Here is a 13,890-nt window from a genome sequence, read left to right as displayed (position 1 = left end):
AGGGGAACAAAACATTCTTTATCCGGGTATGAATCCTCTCTCTATTAGACGCATTTATCCTCTTTCTATTAGAGGCATGAATGAATGATTGAGTATCTACGACCCACTCTACACTCTACTTTTAATGTCAATTAGTTGGGTGATAACCTATGTGACCAAAATTGAATTTGGTATGATTTCTATTTTAAAATATGAAAATATGAGCAACCTAAGTAATGGGGTGAGGAAGGTGAGGAGGAAGGAGGAAGGATTAAAAACAAAAACCCCAACTTGTATGCTTAAAGGCTCTGTATTTGACCATTTCCAATTTCCAATTTCCAAGAAGCAATCTTAGGAATATGGGCAAAGATTCCCTCAAGTCATGAGCCTTGTTTGCTTTCCCTTCCCTTCACAAATTGGTAATAGAAATACAAAAGTTTACTCAAATCTCTCTGATATCTGACAATAAATGCATAACCACTACCCTCTTCTTTTATATTTAATTTCTTCATCTCTTGATGCAACACATAGCATTGTATACAATGACACTTTTCCTTGTAATAACCACAACCCTTTGATTCCTTATGCCATGACACAGGCATCACAACTCCCATCTCCTTGTTTTAATCCCAAACTCCATTCATTCACTTTGTCCATTAATGCATAAACCCACTTCAATTCAGTTATTGGAAACACAGCACAAAGGACAACAGAAATCTTGGCACATACAGAACTAAGAAAACAACTTCGTCATCACATCACACAATATCATGATTTCAGTTACATGGGGTTTCAGATTTTGGATTCAAGAAGAAGAAGATCAAGAGACAACGCTATATATATATATATATATATATATATATATATATTATAACTCGAACAAACAAAAAAATTAACTAGAAGTACATAAAGGGTTTGTTTGTTTGAACCTTTTTGTTCTATGGTTGATTGTGTTTTGTGGTCAGTCCCAAGCTAGCTAGCTACATGGGAGGTGTTTATGTCCATCCATTGATCTCAAAAGTGGGCGGCCTGCTGCGTTTCTGGGAATTTTCATCGCCAACAGTCTTGAGAGGACAGATTATTACCGTGAAGAGGATGGACTGTGGTTAGGTGGAAGAAACGCTAGTGACATCTCTACTGGATCTATTGTACTTCATGTGACTCCTCACAAGCTGTCCTGCTGAAATTGCAGACATCAGAGATAGCTCTCCTGCTAGAACAGAGCCAGCTACTATGGTGGCTAGCAGCCTCGCGTTAGATCCTGGTGCTTCTCTGTTGGCGCCTTTAACCCCAAGGAGGTTCAAACAAGCAGACTGAGAAGCAAGCTGGGTCCCTCCTCCAACTGTACCTACCTGCATTTATGATTGAATTTAAGAAACTACCTAAAACTTTCAACAATGAGGTCCTAGAGAAGACTTTTGTGAAAAGTAATTGACCTCGATGGAAGGCATGGTAACAGAGACGTGAAGATCTTGGCCATCATTCACAGCTTCCATCATGGTAATACAGTGAGAACTCTCCACGTTCTGAGCGGGATCTTGCCCTGTTGCGATAAAGATGGCTGAAACGATGTTGCTGGCATGGGCGTTGAAGCCCCCAAGAGCTCCAGCCATGGCAGAACCAGTGAGGTTCTTGAGCATGTTAAGCTCAACTAAGGCTTGAACGTTGGTCTTGAGGACCTTCTTAACTACATCACCCTTGATTACAACCTCACAAACCACCGATTTACCACGGCCTTCTATCCAGTTCACAGCAGCAGGCTTCTTGTCGGAACAGTAGTTTCCTGGTTTCACAAACGCATACAATTCTTCCCATTAGCAAAACAAGAAAATCAGAGAAGTGGAGGGGTTGTAGAAGGATTTTAGTTCGTTTACCAGATATGCCAATTACATCAATATCAGGGAAATCAGTCTGGAGAAAATCCAAAACGTTCTGAACGCCTTTCGATACCATATTCATCCCCATAGCATCACCAGTACTGCAAGAGAATCTCATATAGAGATTCTTACCAGCAATGGCGCATTTGATACTCTGTAGCCTTCCAAATCTACTAGACTTGTTGAAAACAGCGGCCAAGGTATCGAAATTCGCCGGTTCCTCCACATAGAACTTCAACTCCGCTGCTCTTTTCGCCGTAGCAAACCTCACAACCGGTGCTCTCGTCATGGAATCCCTCAACAACACACTGTTAGCCCCACCGGACATCATAATCGCTTTACAACCTCTATTCGTACTCGCGACCAAGCAACCCTCGGTGGTGGCCATTGGAATAGAATACTCCTTGCCGTCCAACAACAGCGGCCCAGCAATTCCCACCGGAATTTGAACGTATCCAATAGGCATCTCACAACACTGCCCTAATATCGAAGCGTAATCGAATCCTTCCAATGGAAGCCCCGAGAGCGACTTTCCTGTCACTCTCTGCAAGGCCTCGTGACGGATGGCCGCTGCTCGTCTACAATCGCCAAGCTTCGATTCGAGCAAATACGACGGCGTCGTTCCAGCCACAACAGATTTAACAATCTCTTCATCCTCCTCCGTCAAATCGACGCTAACAGGCACCAGATCGACCACTTTCGGCACCGAGGGCAAGGGCGGTGCCAAAATCGGAATCGAACAATCAATTCCAGCACCACACGGAACCTTCCTAGTATCCTCCTTAATCATAACAACCTCATCATCCTCAGATGTCCACACGTCATGCGAAGGACGGAAAATCGACTGAACAAAGTCGATACCAAAGAATCCAAGAAGGTAAACAAAGGAGGCGACAAAAGCAGAGATGGCGACCATTTCAGAAAGCGTAACAACGTGGAGAGGAGTCGACGAACGAATCTTCTCACGCCACCGCGTCAGAAGAAAGTAAACAACGGAGAAGAAGAGAGTGAAGAAAGCGGCATTGGTCAGATAAATTGGAAGAGGCAAAACATCACACACCTTAACAGCATCATCATCATGATGTTGTTCCACCATCTTAACCTTGAGACTATTCTTCTCCATAGATTCCACCGCAGGCTCACCGACGGTGACTTTCTTGACGAGAGAAGAGGACCGGCGGCGGCGGGCGTCCATCGTTGGCCAAGACAAAAGTGAAAATGGAAACGCCGGCGCCGGATCGGAAGGCGAAGAGAGTTATTTCTTCTTTTTTTTTCCTTCCTTCCAAATGGGGAAATGGTTTAGAAAATTTTGAAGGGAGGAGCGACGATTTGGGCATATTTATAGGGTTTTTTTCTTGGGGAGAGTGGGGCCCACCAAACCTTGCCAGCTCAGACTGACCGGACCGAGCGGAAAGGGGTTCATTATTCTTCTCTGTGGTTGTGAGTTGTATGTTGAGGGCAATTATGTAAGTGTAAACAATAATAAAATATTTTATTTCTGTTCATTAATTAATATAACACGATTAAATGTATTTTATTATTATTTTAATTTAAAAACATAATTTACCAAATTAGGAGATACATGCATTCATTTTCTAATTAATAATTAATATATATCCGTTGTAATCAGATAGGTTCATTCAAAACATCGGGATCCGCTCGACACACACCTAACCCTAATAAAGTAAAGACTCCACATTTTAACAGGAGAATAAATAAGTGAACAGAGAGATTCCTCCCCATTAACTAAATGAAACGAGGTCGAGAACAGAGATTATATTTTTCATTACTCATCTTTTATATACTCGAGATTCAATTATTACAGTAAAAAGTGATAATTTCGCCGTGATATTGAAAAATTACTAAATTTTAATTAATCTACAAATGGATGTCCACTAAACCAAATTAAATGTTAATTAAACTCAATTATTTTTAATTAAAATGTTTTTTTTTTTTAAATCATAGTTGACTAGTAGGTTATGTCGTGGTTGGACTATTTCAGATGTTGATCGAGTAAGCTCAAATTTTTAAATATAAATAAATTGAATTTTTCTTGTTTATAAATAACTGAATAAAATTTTAAATTGAGTAATTAAATAATATAATAAATTAATGACTTTATAAATATGGTAGTAGGTGAGGCTGAGTACTTGGAGATAAATACAATAAAATAAAATAAAATAGGGATATATTTGGAGAGGAAAACAACAAATACTCATTAATTATCGAATTTAATTAGAGAAAATAAATAATAATTTGAATAATTCTCATTTAAAAGATTTTTCTGCTTGATTTGTTTCCAAAAATGATCTTTATTTAAAATAAAAAATAAGCAAATAATTATAAAAGACATAGCCGGAGATTATTGGAGAGTTGTTAACTAATCTCAGGTAGTTAATTGTATGGATATATGTTAGAGTTGACTATTCAAAAGGCTAAACTCGATATGTGTTAGAGTTGACTATTCAAAAGGCTAAACATCATTTGTTTAATAGCAGAGAATAGTAAATAGCTTAGCTGGATTCTGTGATCCCGAGTAGACTCAATCGTTGAGATAAGTTTAGGGTGCTCAGAGGAGCTAAATAACGTGAACCCAATAATTGAGGTTAGCTTAAAAGAGTTAGGTCACGTGAACACGATCGTTAAGATAAGTTTAGAGGAGCTAATAACATGTAGCTTGTAATTAAAAACCATATTAGCTAAGTTGGCTAGAAATAAGAATCGTTTAGATATATTTAAACGTTTAAAAATCAAATAGATAAAGTTTTAAATTTAATAACTTACTAAATACGTTTAAATTTTTTATGATAAACGGAGGGAGTTAAATTTGATCTTATCTATTAGGATATTTAATGGACAACCTTAATAATAAAAAAATAAATAAATAAAAAATAAAAATAATAAAAATAAAAAAACCTTTATTTGCAATATACAATGAAGATCATTTATTATAAATAAAATTATATTTATTTTTTATTTTAAAAAAGAGAGAGAGAGAGAGAAAGAATTCTTATTAGATATAGTCATCAAAAATATATATCCCAATTTTTTTATTAATTAATAACCATATTTATACGTTTATTAATTGATATTTCTAAATTATTATGCTTGACACTAATATTTTTATTTTAATATAACTTATTTATATAAATATTCCAAAAATGCCCTTCAAATTTTCAAAACTAAAAAATAAATTTAAAAAATGATTTTTTTATTTTTTTACCTAATCTAAAAGGTCATAAACTTAAATTTTAAAGTATAATGAAAAATTATTTTTTTAATTAAATAGGACTAAGCAATTTAGGTAATTTATTTTTCAATAAAGGATAGTGGTTGGAAGGTCCCTTTATCATTAATTTTTATTAGGGTCAATTTTGTCCAATTTAAATATTACGGTACTCAATTTTTTTTAATATTTAAAAAAAAAAAATTGGTAGGTTTTATTAAATATTCTAAACTCTTACTAGAAGAAATCAAACTGAATATTTTTTAAAAATTAATTTGTATTAAAAAAAAATATGTCTGAAAAAAATAAGGGAACATAAATAAATCGATGTCACACGAAGAAATTACATGAGTCCTTCCTCTGATTGTGTACATGAGAGGAGAATAAGAGAGGTCAACTGTAGTGGAAGTCAAACGACCAGGTCGAGAATCTGTGGTCGATTTGAAGAACCATAGTCGAATACGATTCTGCTTCCCTTTGTACTATCGAGATTCTTGCTTAGCTTTCTTTCGATTTAAGAAGGTAGCTGTAATAATGAGAATCGCTTCGAAACTCGTTGAGAATGAATGTTTTAGGGTCTGAAAGCTCTCCAACAGGCTCTCGGCGCTCCCGTCGTTCACGAAAAAGAAAGAAGACTCATCTTTTGTTGCACCTGGCACGATATGGTAAAGAAAGAGCTTTATCTATCGATTAATAGTGGATTGATAGAACTCTTGATATTGCTTTGTTTTTCTCTCATTTCTCTTTTCTTTACCTATTTATGAAAGAACCGTAAACTCGTTCTCTTCTCTTTATCCTTTCAAACATTATAAACTTTTTTTTTTTTTATTTGAACTTTAAAAAAAACTAAAAGAAATTGAAAATAAAGTACGATGATCAAGATGATATTTTAACCTAAATATTCGATTAACTTTAGTCTCGGTAAGTTATCAAATATTATTGTTATTATTCATTATAAATAACGTCTCAACTATTAAATATGGAATTTAGATTTAAAATCTGAATTTAAACTCGTGGATAATAATTATTTTTAAAAAATAACATTAAATTAATAGAATAATCGGAAAGTTAGAATTAAATTCTCAAAATATTTGATATTTTAACATTATTATTATTATTATTATTATTTATTTTATGAATAATAAATGGAATTTGCCTCGTTTTCAGTATGCGAATTACAACCTAAAAACGCGTTATTAAAAATAAATAAATAAAAATAATAAAACTAATCTATTTGAATTAGACAACTCAATGACTCATGAATAATAAATTAAATTATAAGTTACAAAAAATATAATAATGAAATCAATTTAAAAATACATTTAGTTGAGGTTTTTAAAGCATTAAAATCAATTCTATTATTNAACGTCACCCTCCACCTTATAAATAAATAAATATATATATATATATATATATATATATATATATATTCAAGTTTTCAGCTCAGTCTTGCGTCACGTCACGTCCCGTTTTGTTATCTTAATTGTTAACAATACGGCTCACTTGTTTGGTGGGCATCTCGCATGTACCAGTTCTCCCATAAGAAAACTTTCTTTTTTAAGGATGACGTGATACGTCACAACCACTCTAAATTATTTTAGTCGGGTCAACCCGACTAACTTGAAAGTAGGAATCCAACCCAACTCGATACTACCTTAATTTAAAAATTGTTATGAAGATTAAAAATATTTTACGTTTGTAACCGATGTTCGTGATGCATTATGACTTGTGAATATTTGATATTTGAGCTTTCCGAGATCTTATTTAGTGACGTAATAGATAAGTAGACTTTTCTAAATGAAAAAAAAATACTCCTCGATAATCCGACTTGAAAATAGAAGGTCGGGTCATCAACCGAACCAACTTTAAATATTAAAAAAAAAATGTAATAGTATTGTTGAAATTGGTCAATAACCCAAAAAAATAAATTAATAATATTTATCATTAATCACACGCGTTTTTTTAAAAAATTAACACGTCGATGAAACATAAATAAAATAATAAAATAGAATTTGACTAGCTAATGATAATTTTTTAATTGAAAATATATCTATTAAATATAAAAATATATTAAATATAAAATAAAAATTTAAATTTTTATTAGACATAAAAATAAAATTTTAAAAAGTTATTAATATTTTTAAAAATTTAAAGAATCAAAATTTTATAATTTAATAGGATAGGAGAGAGAAATTAAAAATTTAAAGAAATAAAAATGGTAATCTTTTTCCGTTTTGTATGCAATATTTGGAGGATCATGTCCGCCAAAATATCAATTTACGATATTAATTTATTCGTTTATTCGTATTTAGATTCTAGAGAATCATTTATAGACACATAAATATTGAACGGAACGTGCAAAATACGTCGAATCTCATTTTATAATATTCCCGTGTATTGTGCAGTTTCTTCAAATATCAAACCTGCAATCGAGTGGCATCTAAGTTAGTGTTCGTTTTTTGTGACACTCAAGTAAAAAAGGAGTACATGAATAAACCATGACTACATCTAAACGAGAGTGATCTTGAAGATAAACAAGATACACTTTCCTCTACTGAGGCGCAATCATAGGAACTCCAAAGTTAAACGTGCTTGACTTTAAAACATTTTACGTTGACTTTTTGAAAAAACATGTGAGTCAAAACAACATATGCTCAACGAATCTATGTTGGGTTATGTGGATAAGTTAAGTAGGTAATATGGTTAACTATGGAATCTGTGATCCAAATTCTTGTTCAAATCGTGGACACCGGACGTGATGTTATATATATTATTTTATATTTGCCTCTAAATAATATTTAGAACACATTACTTTGTTACATCATAGCTTAATAATATATTAATAAATGGTCAATTTAATGTCATAATTTTCTTCATTAATATTTTATAATCAAAATTATAATAATAATAATAATAAGAGTGAGTCAAATTCAACAAATGCATTACTTAAAAAATTAAACATGGTCTAAATTAAACTTTGATGTTTGAATTTTCATAATTAATTATGTTAATCAACCTAATTTACTATTAATTTACGAAAAAGCCCTTCATTACTATCAAATATTACAAATTAAAAATCATGTACTAATGCCACCAATTTTCTTGCTAATCAAACAAATCTTAATTTTATATAATTTAATTCTTTATATTCGGTGTCTTCGCGATTTGGTTAATCTTAATTAAATTCGTCCGAAATGAAATGAGAGAATTTGTGAAAGTGAGCATAATTTATCGATAATTGACCTGCATTTTTTTTATTCAAAATTGAAGGTTCAATGTAGCAACCCAAGTCCACCACTAGCAGATATTGTTCGTTTTGACCCGTTACGTATTGTCGCTAGTCTCTCGATTTTATTTAATATATCTCTCGATTTAAAAAAAAAAAATGACATTCTGAACATACTAGGAAAAATCGAATATTAAAATATTTAGGTGCACGTACTTTTCTTTGAACAATTAAGATTTTTTTTAATAAAAAAAAAAACGACAAATTAAAGCTAGACAGCGTCATCGGAGGTGTAAAATCTAAATACTTATATTAAGTAAAATAATAATGTAGTCTCTCAACCTAATTATAATAAATTTTATTATCATGGAAAGTTTATAGACTACAAACTATTTTTATTTTTATTTTTATTTAAAAATTATTAAAATAACTCGGGTATGAAATACGAGTTAGTAAAATGTCAATTAATTTCTTTGACATAGATTAATTGATATTATTTATGTAAACAGTGAATAGGGCGAAAATAAAAACATTAATTTTAAATGGAAAGGAATTTTTAAAAATAAAAATTAAAAAAAAAAGGTCAAAATTTTGAAACCTTCAAAATATATTTTAAGTAACGTTAAATACTCGATTAAATTGACTAATAATTGTTTTATAGGCAAAATAAATCAGACGACCTCTTTTTATAAAATTAATTAATTAATTAAATTAAAATAAAATAAAGAAAACGACCGTTGAATTTGAATTGCCGGTCAAAACTTGCGTTTTGGTGCGCCGGCGGCCACGGGATCTGCTCCAATTATTTTGTCAATTTTTATTTGCCTAAATAATTTCGTTTGAAATATTTATTTATTTATTTTTATTGAATATTAGGTTAATATTGGAAATAAACCTCACTCATTGTTTTTGTTTTTTTATAACATCTAAATTAAATAAATATAAAAAATATATTAAGATATTTACGTATTTAAAATGTGGTCGATTCTATCTTTAAATTATAGATTGAACTTTCATTTTCTTAGTTTTTATATTTTACTGAAAATTAAACCAAAAAAAATATATATATATTTTTTAAATATTTAAGACCACGTGAAAATGCCACTAAGTTGATCGAAAATAAAAGTTATTTTTTAAATTGGACTTTGGAGTTAAATTAAAGAAACAATAATAATAAAATTTAATGAAGGGAAATAAATAATCCACTTTCAAAGCTATGTCATAGTATTTGTTCATAGATATATTAAAAAGTCAAATAATTCTGACCAATAATACTATAAAAAAAAATAATTATAAGATGGACCAAGTCAAATAAAATAAGAGAGTCGGAAAGTTCTTTGCTATTGCAAAAAGAAAGCATGATCGTTTCATTTGAGAGACAATATTATTAGAAAATGATTTTTCAAAGAGTAGTTTGATCGGGAAAAATATGTGACATGTGGTTGACACCTACCTAGCAGTTGCATGTTCGAACCATCAAACTATGTTCTTTGTTGGTGACTTTTAAAAGTCGGAACTTATATCATACACTGAATCGAAGTATGTTTCGGTTCGGTTTTGGGTTTGATTAAGACACCTTTCCTTTAGTTGTTGCAATGTGAAGTACTAGAATGGCTGAAGGGCCCAATTTTTTGTGACTTTTGAAAGTGGGCTTTTAGCTCTAATGAATTTCAGAGGAGACTGGGCTTTTCTTCCTCATCCGATCTCCTCTTCTTGGAGCTCACATCGATTCCCATGGCAATAACTATGCCGGAGGGTCTCAGTGTTTGAGGCTATTAGCTGTTTGGAGGCATCTAGGTTTGAGCCTGCGTGGTATGTTTACCTATCTTTCGCCCCGGATGAAGAAACGGGTGGCCAATTATAACGTCTCAAGCCCAAAATAGACAATATTTGCTAGTAGTGGGCTTGGGCTGTTACAAATAGTATTAGAGCTAGACACCGAGCAATATACCAACGAGGAAGCTAAGTCCCAAAGAGGGTGGACACGATGCGGTGTGCCAGTAAGGACACCATGCCTCGAAAGGGGTAGTTGTGGGTCCCACATCGATTGAAAGGGGAAGAGTGTCAACGAGGATGTTGGGCTCCGAAGGGAGTAGATTGTGAGATCCCACATTAGTTGGGGAGGAGAACAAAACATTCTTTAGAGGGGTGTGGAAATCTCTTCCTAACAGACACGTTTTAAAAAATCTTCAGGAGAAGCCCGAAAAAAAAGTCCAAAAAGAACAATATCTACTAGCGGTGAACTTGGATTATTACAGGGACTATGAAGAGGTTTAAAACTTCACCGTTTGATTTTGACAGGGCTGGTTTGAAGGCTGCAGGAGAGAATGTCTCTGACAACATGATCTTCATATTGAAGGAATTGGTTCTATGAACTAACCAAAATGGAACATATGCACAAACAAGCTTAATACTCAGAATAGTTGCTACACTAAGATCATGAGACCATATGTTTACCAAGAATAATGAATTTTAACTAAATTTTCAGTGTTTTCATATTATCACCAGTAATCACCACAAGAGCATACACCTTCCTGAAAATGATGGTACCTGATGGGATCTCGAATGACGATGACTCGATTCTCCAACTGCGCGACGAGCTTTGCAAACAGATGACAGTCCCCACAGATTCTAAGGTTTTTCCTAATTCGAATGGTCTTCTCCTTTGGCAAACTCATCAAACCAAACACAATTGCCAGTTTCTCGCTGTGATATTGAAGGGAGTCCTCCATCTGTTCTCCCTCAAGATCCTGCAGCACAAAATTTGTATCAGGAACATAGCCCACTGACACTAATCTTTGGATTACTCGGCTGATCTCCCTCTTTATGTCTTCTATTCTTGGATGCGAGTTGTCCCCCAATATAAAGGCATGTACTTGTTTGCTCACTTCAATCCAGCTGCATCCTGGTTCTTTCTTCACTCCCCTGGCTCTCATGCTCCTCCTAACTTCAGCAACATCTTCCCATTTCTGAGTATTTGCATAAATATTCGATAACAATATATACGTCCCGGCGTCGGTAGGATCGAGTTTCAGAATTTCTTTAGCAGCATATATGGCTAAATCCACATTCTTGTGGACTCTGCAAGCACCAAGCAAGATTCGCCATGTTACTGCATCTGGTTCATGCTTCATTTCATGGATCAACTTCACAGCTTCATCAAGCTTCCCAGCTCGTCCAAGAAGATCGATTATACAACCATAGTGCTCTCTTCCAGGATCGATCCCGAAAAGCTCCTTCATAGATTGAAAATAGTACCATCCATCTTTGACAAGCCCTGCATGACTACAAGCAAAAAGAACCCCAAGAACAGTGATGTAATTTGGTTTTGGCCCTCTAAGTTTCATTGCTTCAAACAATTTGAGTGCGTCTGTACTGAAGCCGTTTTGAGCTAACCCTGCAATCATGGTGCTCCATGAGATGACATCCTTATCTGCCATTGTCCTTGTGAAAACAAGGTTTGCATCTTCTAGACTGCCGCATTTGCAATACATGTCAAGAAGTGCGTTGTTTAGGATTAGATCTTGATCGAACTTTAATACATGGACATGGACTTGTCTGCCCAATTCTAAGAGCGCTAGCCCAGTGCAGGCTCGCAAGACGCTAGTTAATGTAGATTGATCAGCTGCAAAACCAGCTCTTTTCATTCTCTTATAAAGATGTAAAGCTTCATCCCCATCACTGTTCTGAGCTAAACCACCAATAATGGAGTTCCAAACAACCAAATCCCCAGTAACCATCTCGTTAAAGACATTCAAAGCATCTTGCTGTTCCCCCAATTTTGAGTAAGTGTCAATCAGAGCACTCCTTACAAAGACATCGGATTCCAACCCCACCTTCGTTAGGCTAGCATGTAGCTGCCTGAGGTTCAACAAACCATTGCAAGCTCTCAAAACAGAAGAATAAGTAAACATATTAGGTCGAACGCCTTCCCTAAGCATCAATATAAGAAACTCTAAAGCCATATGATTAAGACTGGAATTGGAGTAAGCAGATATCATAGTCGTCCATGAGACAACATTTCTGTCAGGCATTTCGTCGAACAGCTTCTGGGCTTCATCCAATAGACCAAATTTCACATACATGTTAAGCAGAGTATTGATCAAGAATGTTTTGGGCTCGTACCCATTTGAGAAAACGTGCTCATGGACAAGCCGACCTTGTTCTACACCCCCACGAACAAGGCAGCACTTGATAAGCTCGGAGTAAGTGATTGCATCAGCCCAGAGGCGGTTTCTCTGCATCGCTTCCATCGCTTTCATGGCTCTTGGAAGATCCCTCTGATAGCAAAATTTCGTGAACTCGTCGACTAACGAGGAGGCCGATACTGAAGAAAACCGAACAAGCCAAGGGGGAGCAAGCTTCAACATTGAAGTTGCTCTTCTCATGGCTTTTCAAGGATCAAAAACACAAAAGCGTAGATTCAAATCATCCATGAAAGTGAAATCCCAAGATCATGAATCAAGCTTCTTCATACATTATAGACTGTATCAAAATCCAGCGCCTCGTACGTTTAAATTTACAATATGTCCCCGTCGGTGTAAATACTTGAACGGACGATGAGCACGTTTCAAGAATGTCCCCCGAGGAGGATGAGATTTAAACCCGGTTATACCCAATACTATCTCGATTATTTATTACTAGGCCTCGTAAGCCCAAACCAAAGTAGCTTTATGCTTGGACATGGTCTGAGTTGGGTTGAGTTGAACCATTTTTTTTACCTAATTCATAAGTTCGGGTTGATTAGATTGGTAACCCAACCCAACCCAATCCAAAAATTTTCACAACCTAACTCTCGAATTGGGTTTGGGTATATTTTATATAAACTTTTATATATTTTTATTTGGTTGAGGTCGAATTCGAGGGTTTTGTCCCATGACCCGAAACCGAACCGAGTTAGTTCGGGTTCAAAAAAATAAACCCAGACCAACTCGAAAAGCTAATCCAACCCAACCCAACCCTTATAGCTTAGGTTGTGTTGGTCTGGGTTGTCGGATTGAATGTACGCCCCTAATTTCTAACAATATCTGTGGACAACCTAACAAGGTTTAATAATTTAGCCTAAAATTTAAAGGTTAAAATCTTATTAAATATTTTTTAAGTCGTATTTTTTTATAAGTTTAAGTAATATCCATTTTTTTTAAATTGTTTTATATGATTCACATTTTTATGTTTAATTTTATTCGGTATTTAAAATATATGTTTTTTTCTTTCTTTAAAGTTGGTATAATGGCACATGGAAGGAGTGATATATTTTGTTGTCAAGATATATAATAGGGAATGAATTAGTTGTTTTTTCTTGAGATAATGTGATGAAATAATTAAATATTTCTCAAAATATCAAACCCCCATATTTATTTATTTATTTACGTTACATTATAAAAATAAATTATATTATATTTGATTTTTTTTTGTTCGAAATAAACCCGAATGTGAACTTTATGTCGGTCTTTATTCTTCTACAAATGTAAGGTCGATATATTTTCATAGCAGCTTAGGATGAGTTTGATCCATTAAATTCTTAAATTTATTTCGAAAAAAAATATATATTTTTGATCGAGACTGAAAGGATCCATCTCAAA

At 33.8% G+C, this 13,890-nt stretch overlaps 2 protein-coding genes across 2 annotated transcripts; both read right to left on the bottom strand.

Moving 5' to 3' along the window:
* Positions 1-835: 835 nt before the first annotated feature.
* Positions 836-3,051, bottom strand: LOC111777784 (3-hydroxy-3-methylglutaryl-coenzyme A reductase 1-like). Its single transcript, XM_023657498.1, has 3 exons — positions 1,854-3,051; positions 1,416-1,762; positions 836-1,331 (listed from the first exon to the last, which is right to left on the bottom strand). The coding sequence occupies exons 1-3, from the start codon at positions 3,049-3,051 to the stop codon at positions 1,086-1,088; spliced, it is 1,791 nt and encodes a 596-aa protein (XP_023513266.1). The 3' UTR covers positions 836-1,085.
* A 7,657-nt stretch (positions 3,052-10,708) lies between these two features.
* On the bottom strand, positions 10,709-12,884 carry LOC111777542 (pentatricopeptide repeat-containing protein At2g03880, mitochondrial). Its single transcript, XM_023657186.1, has one exon. It carries the CDS (start codon positions 12,694-12,696, stop codon positions 10,810-10,812), a length of 1,887 nt encoding a protein of 628 aa, XP_023512954.1. The 5' UTR covers positions 12,697-12,884; the 3' UTR covers positions 10,709-10,809.
* Between the last annotated feature and the right edge of the window lie 1,006 nt (positions 12,885-13,890).

Source organism: Cucurbita pepo, chromosome LG16, assembly GCF_002806865.2.
Source record: "Cucurbita pepo subsp. pepo cultivar mu-cu-16 chromosome LG16, ASM280686v2, whole genome shotgun sequence".
Taxonomy (NCBI): domain Eukaryota; kingdom Viridiplantae; phylum Streptophyta; class Magnoliopsida; order Cucurbitales; family Cucurbitaceae; genus Cucurbita; species Cucurbita pepo.
This window is presented reverse-complemented; position numbering and strand designations above follow the sequence as displayed.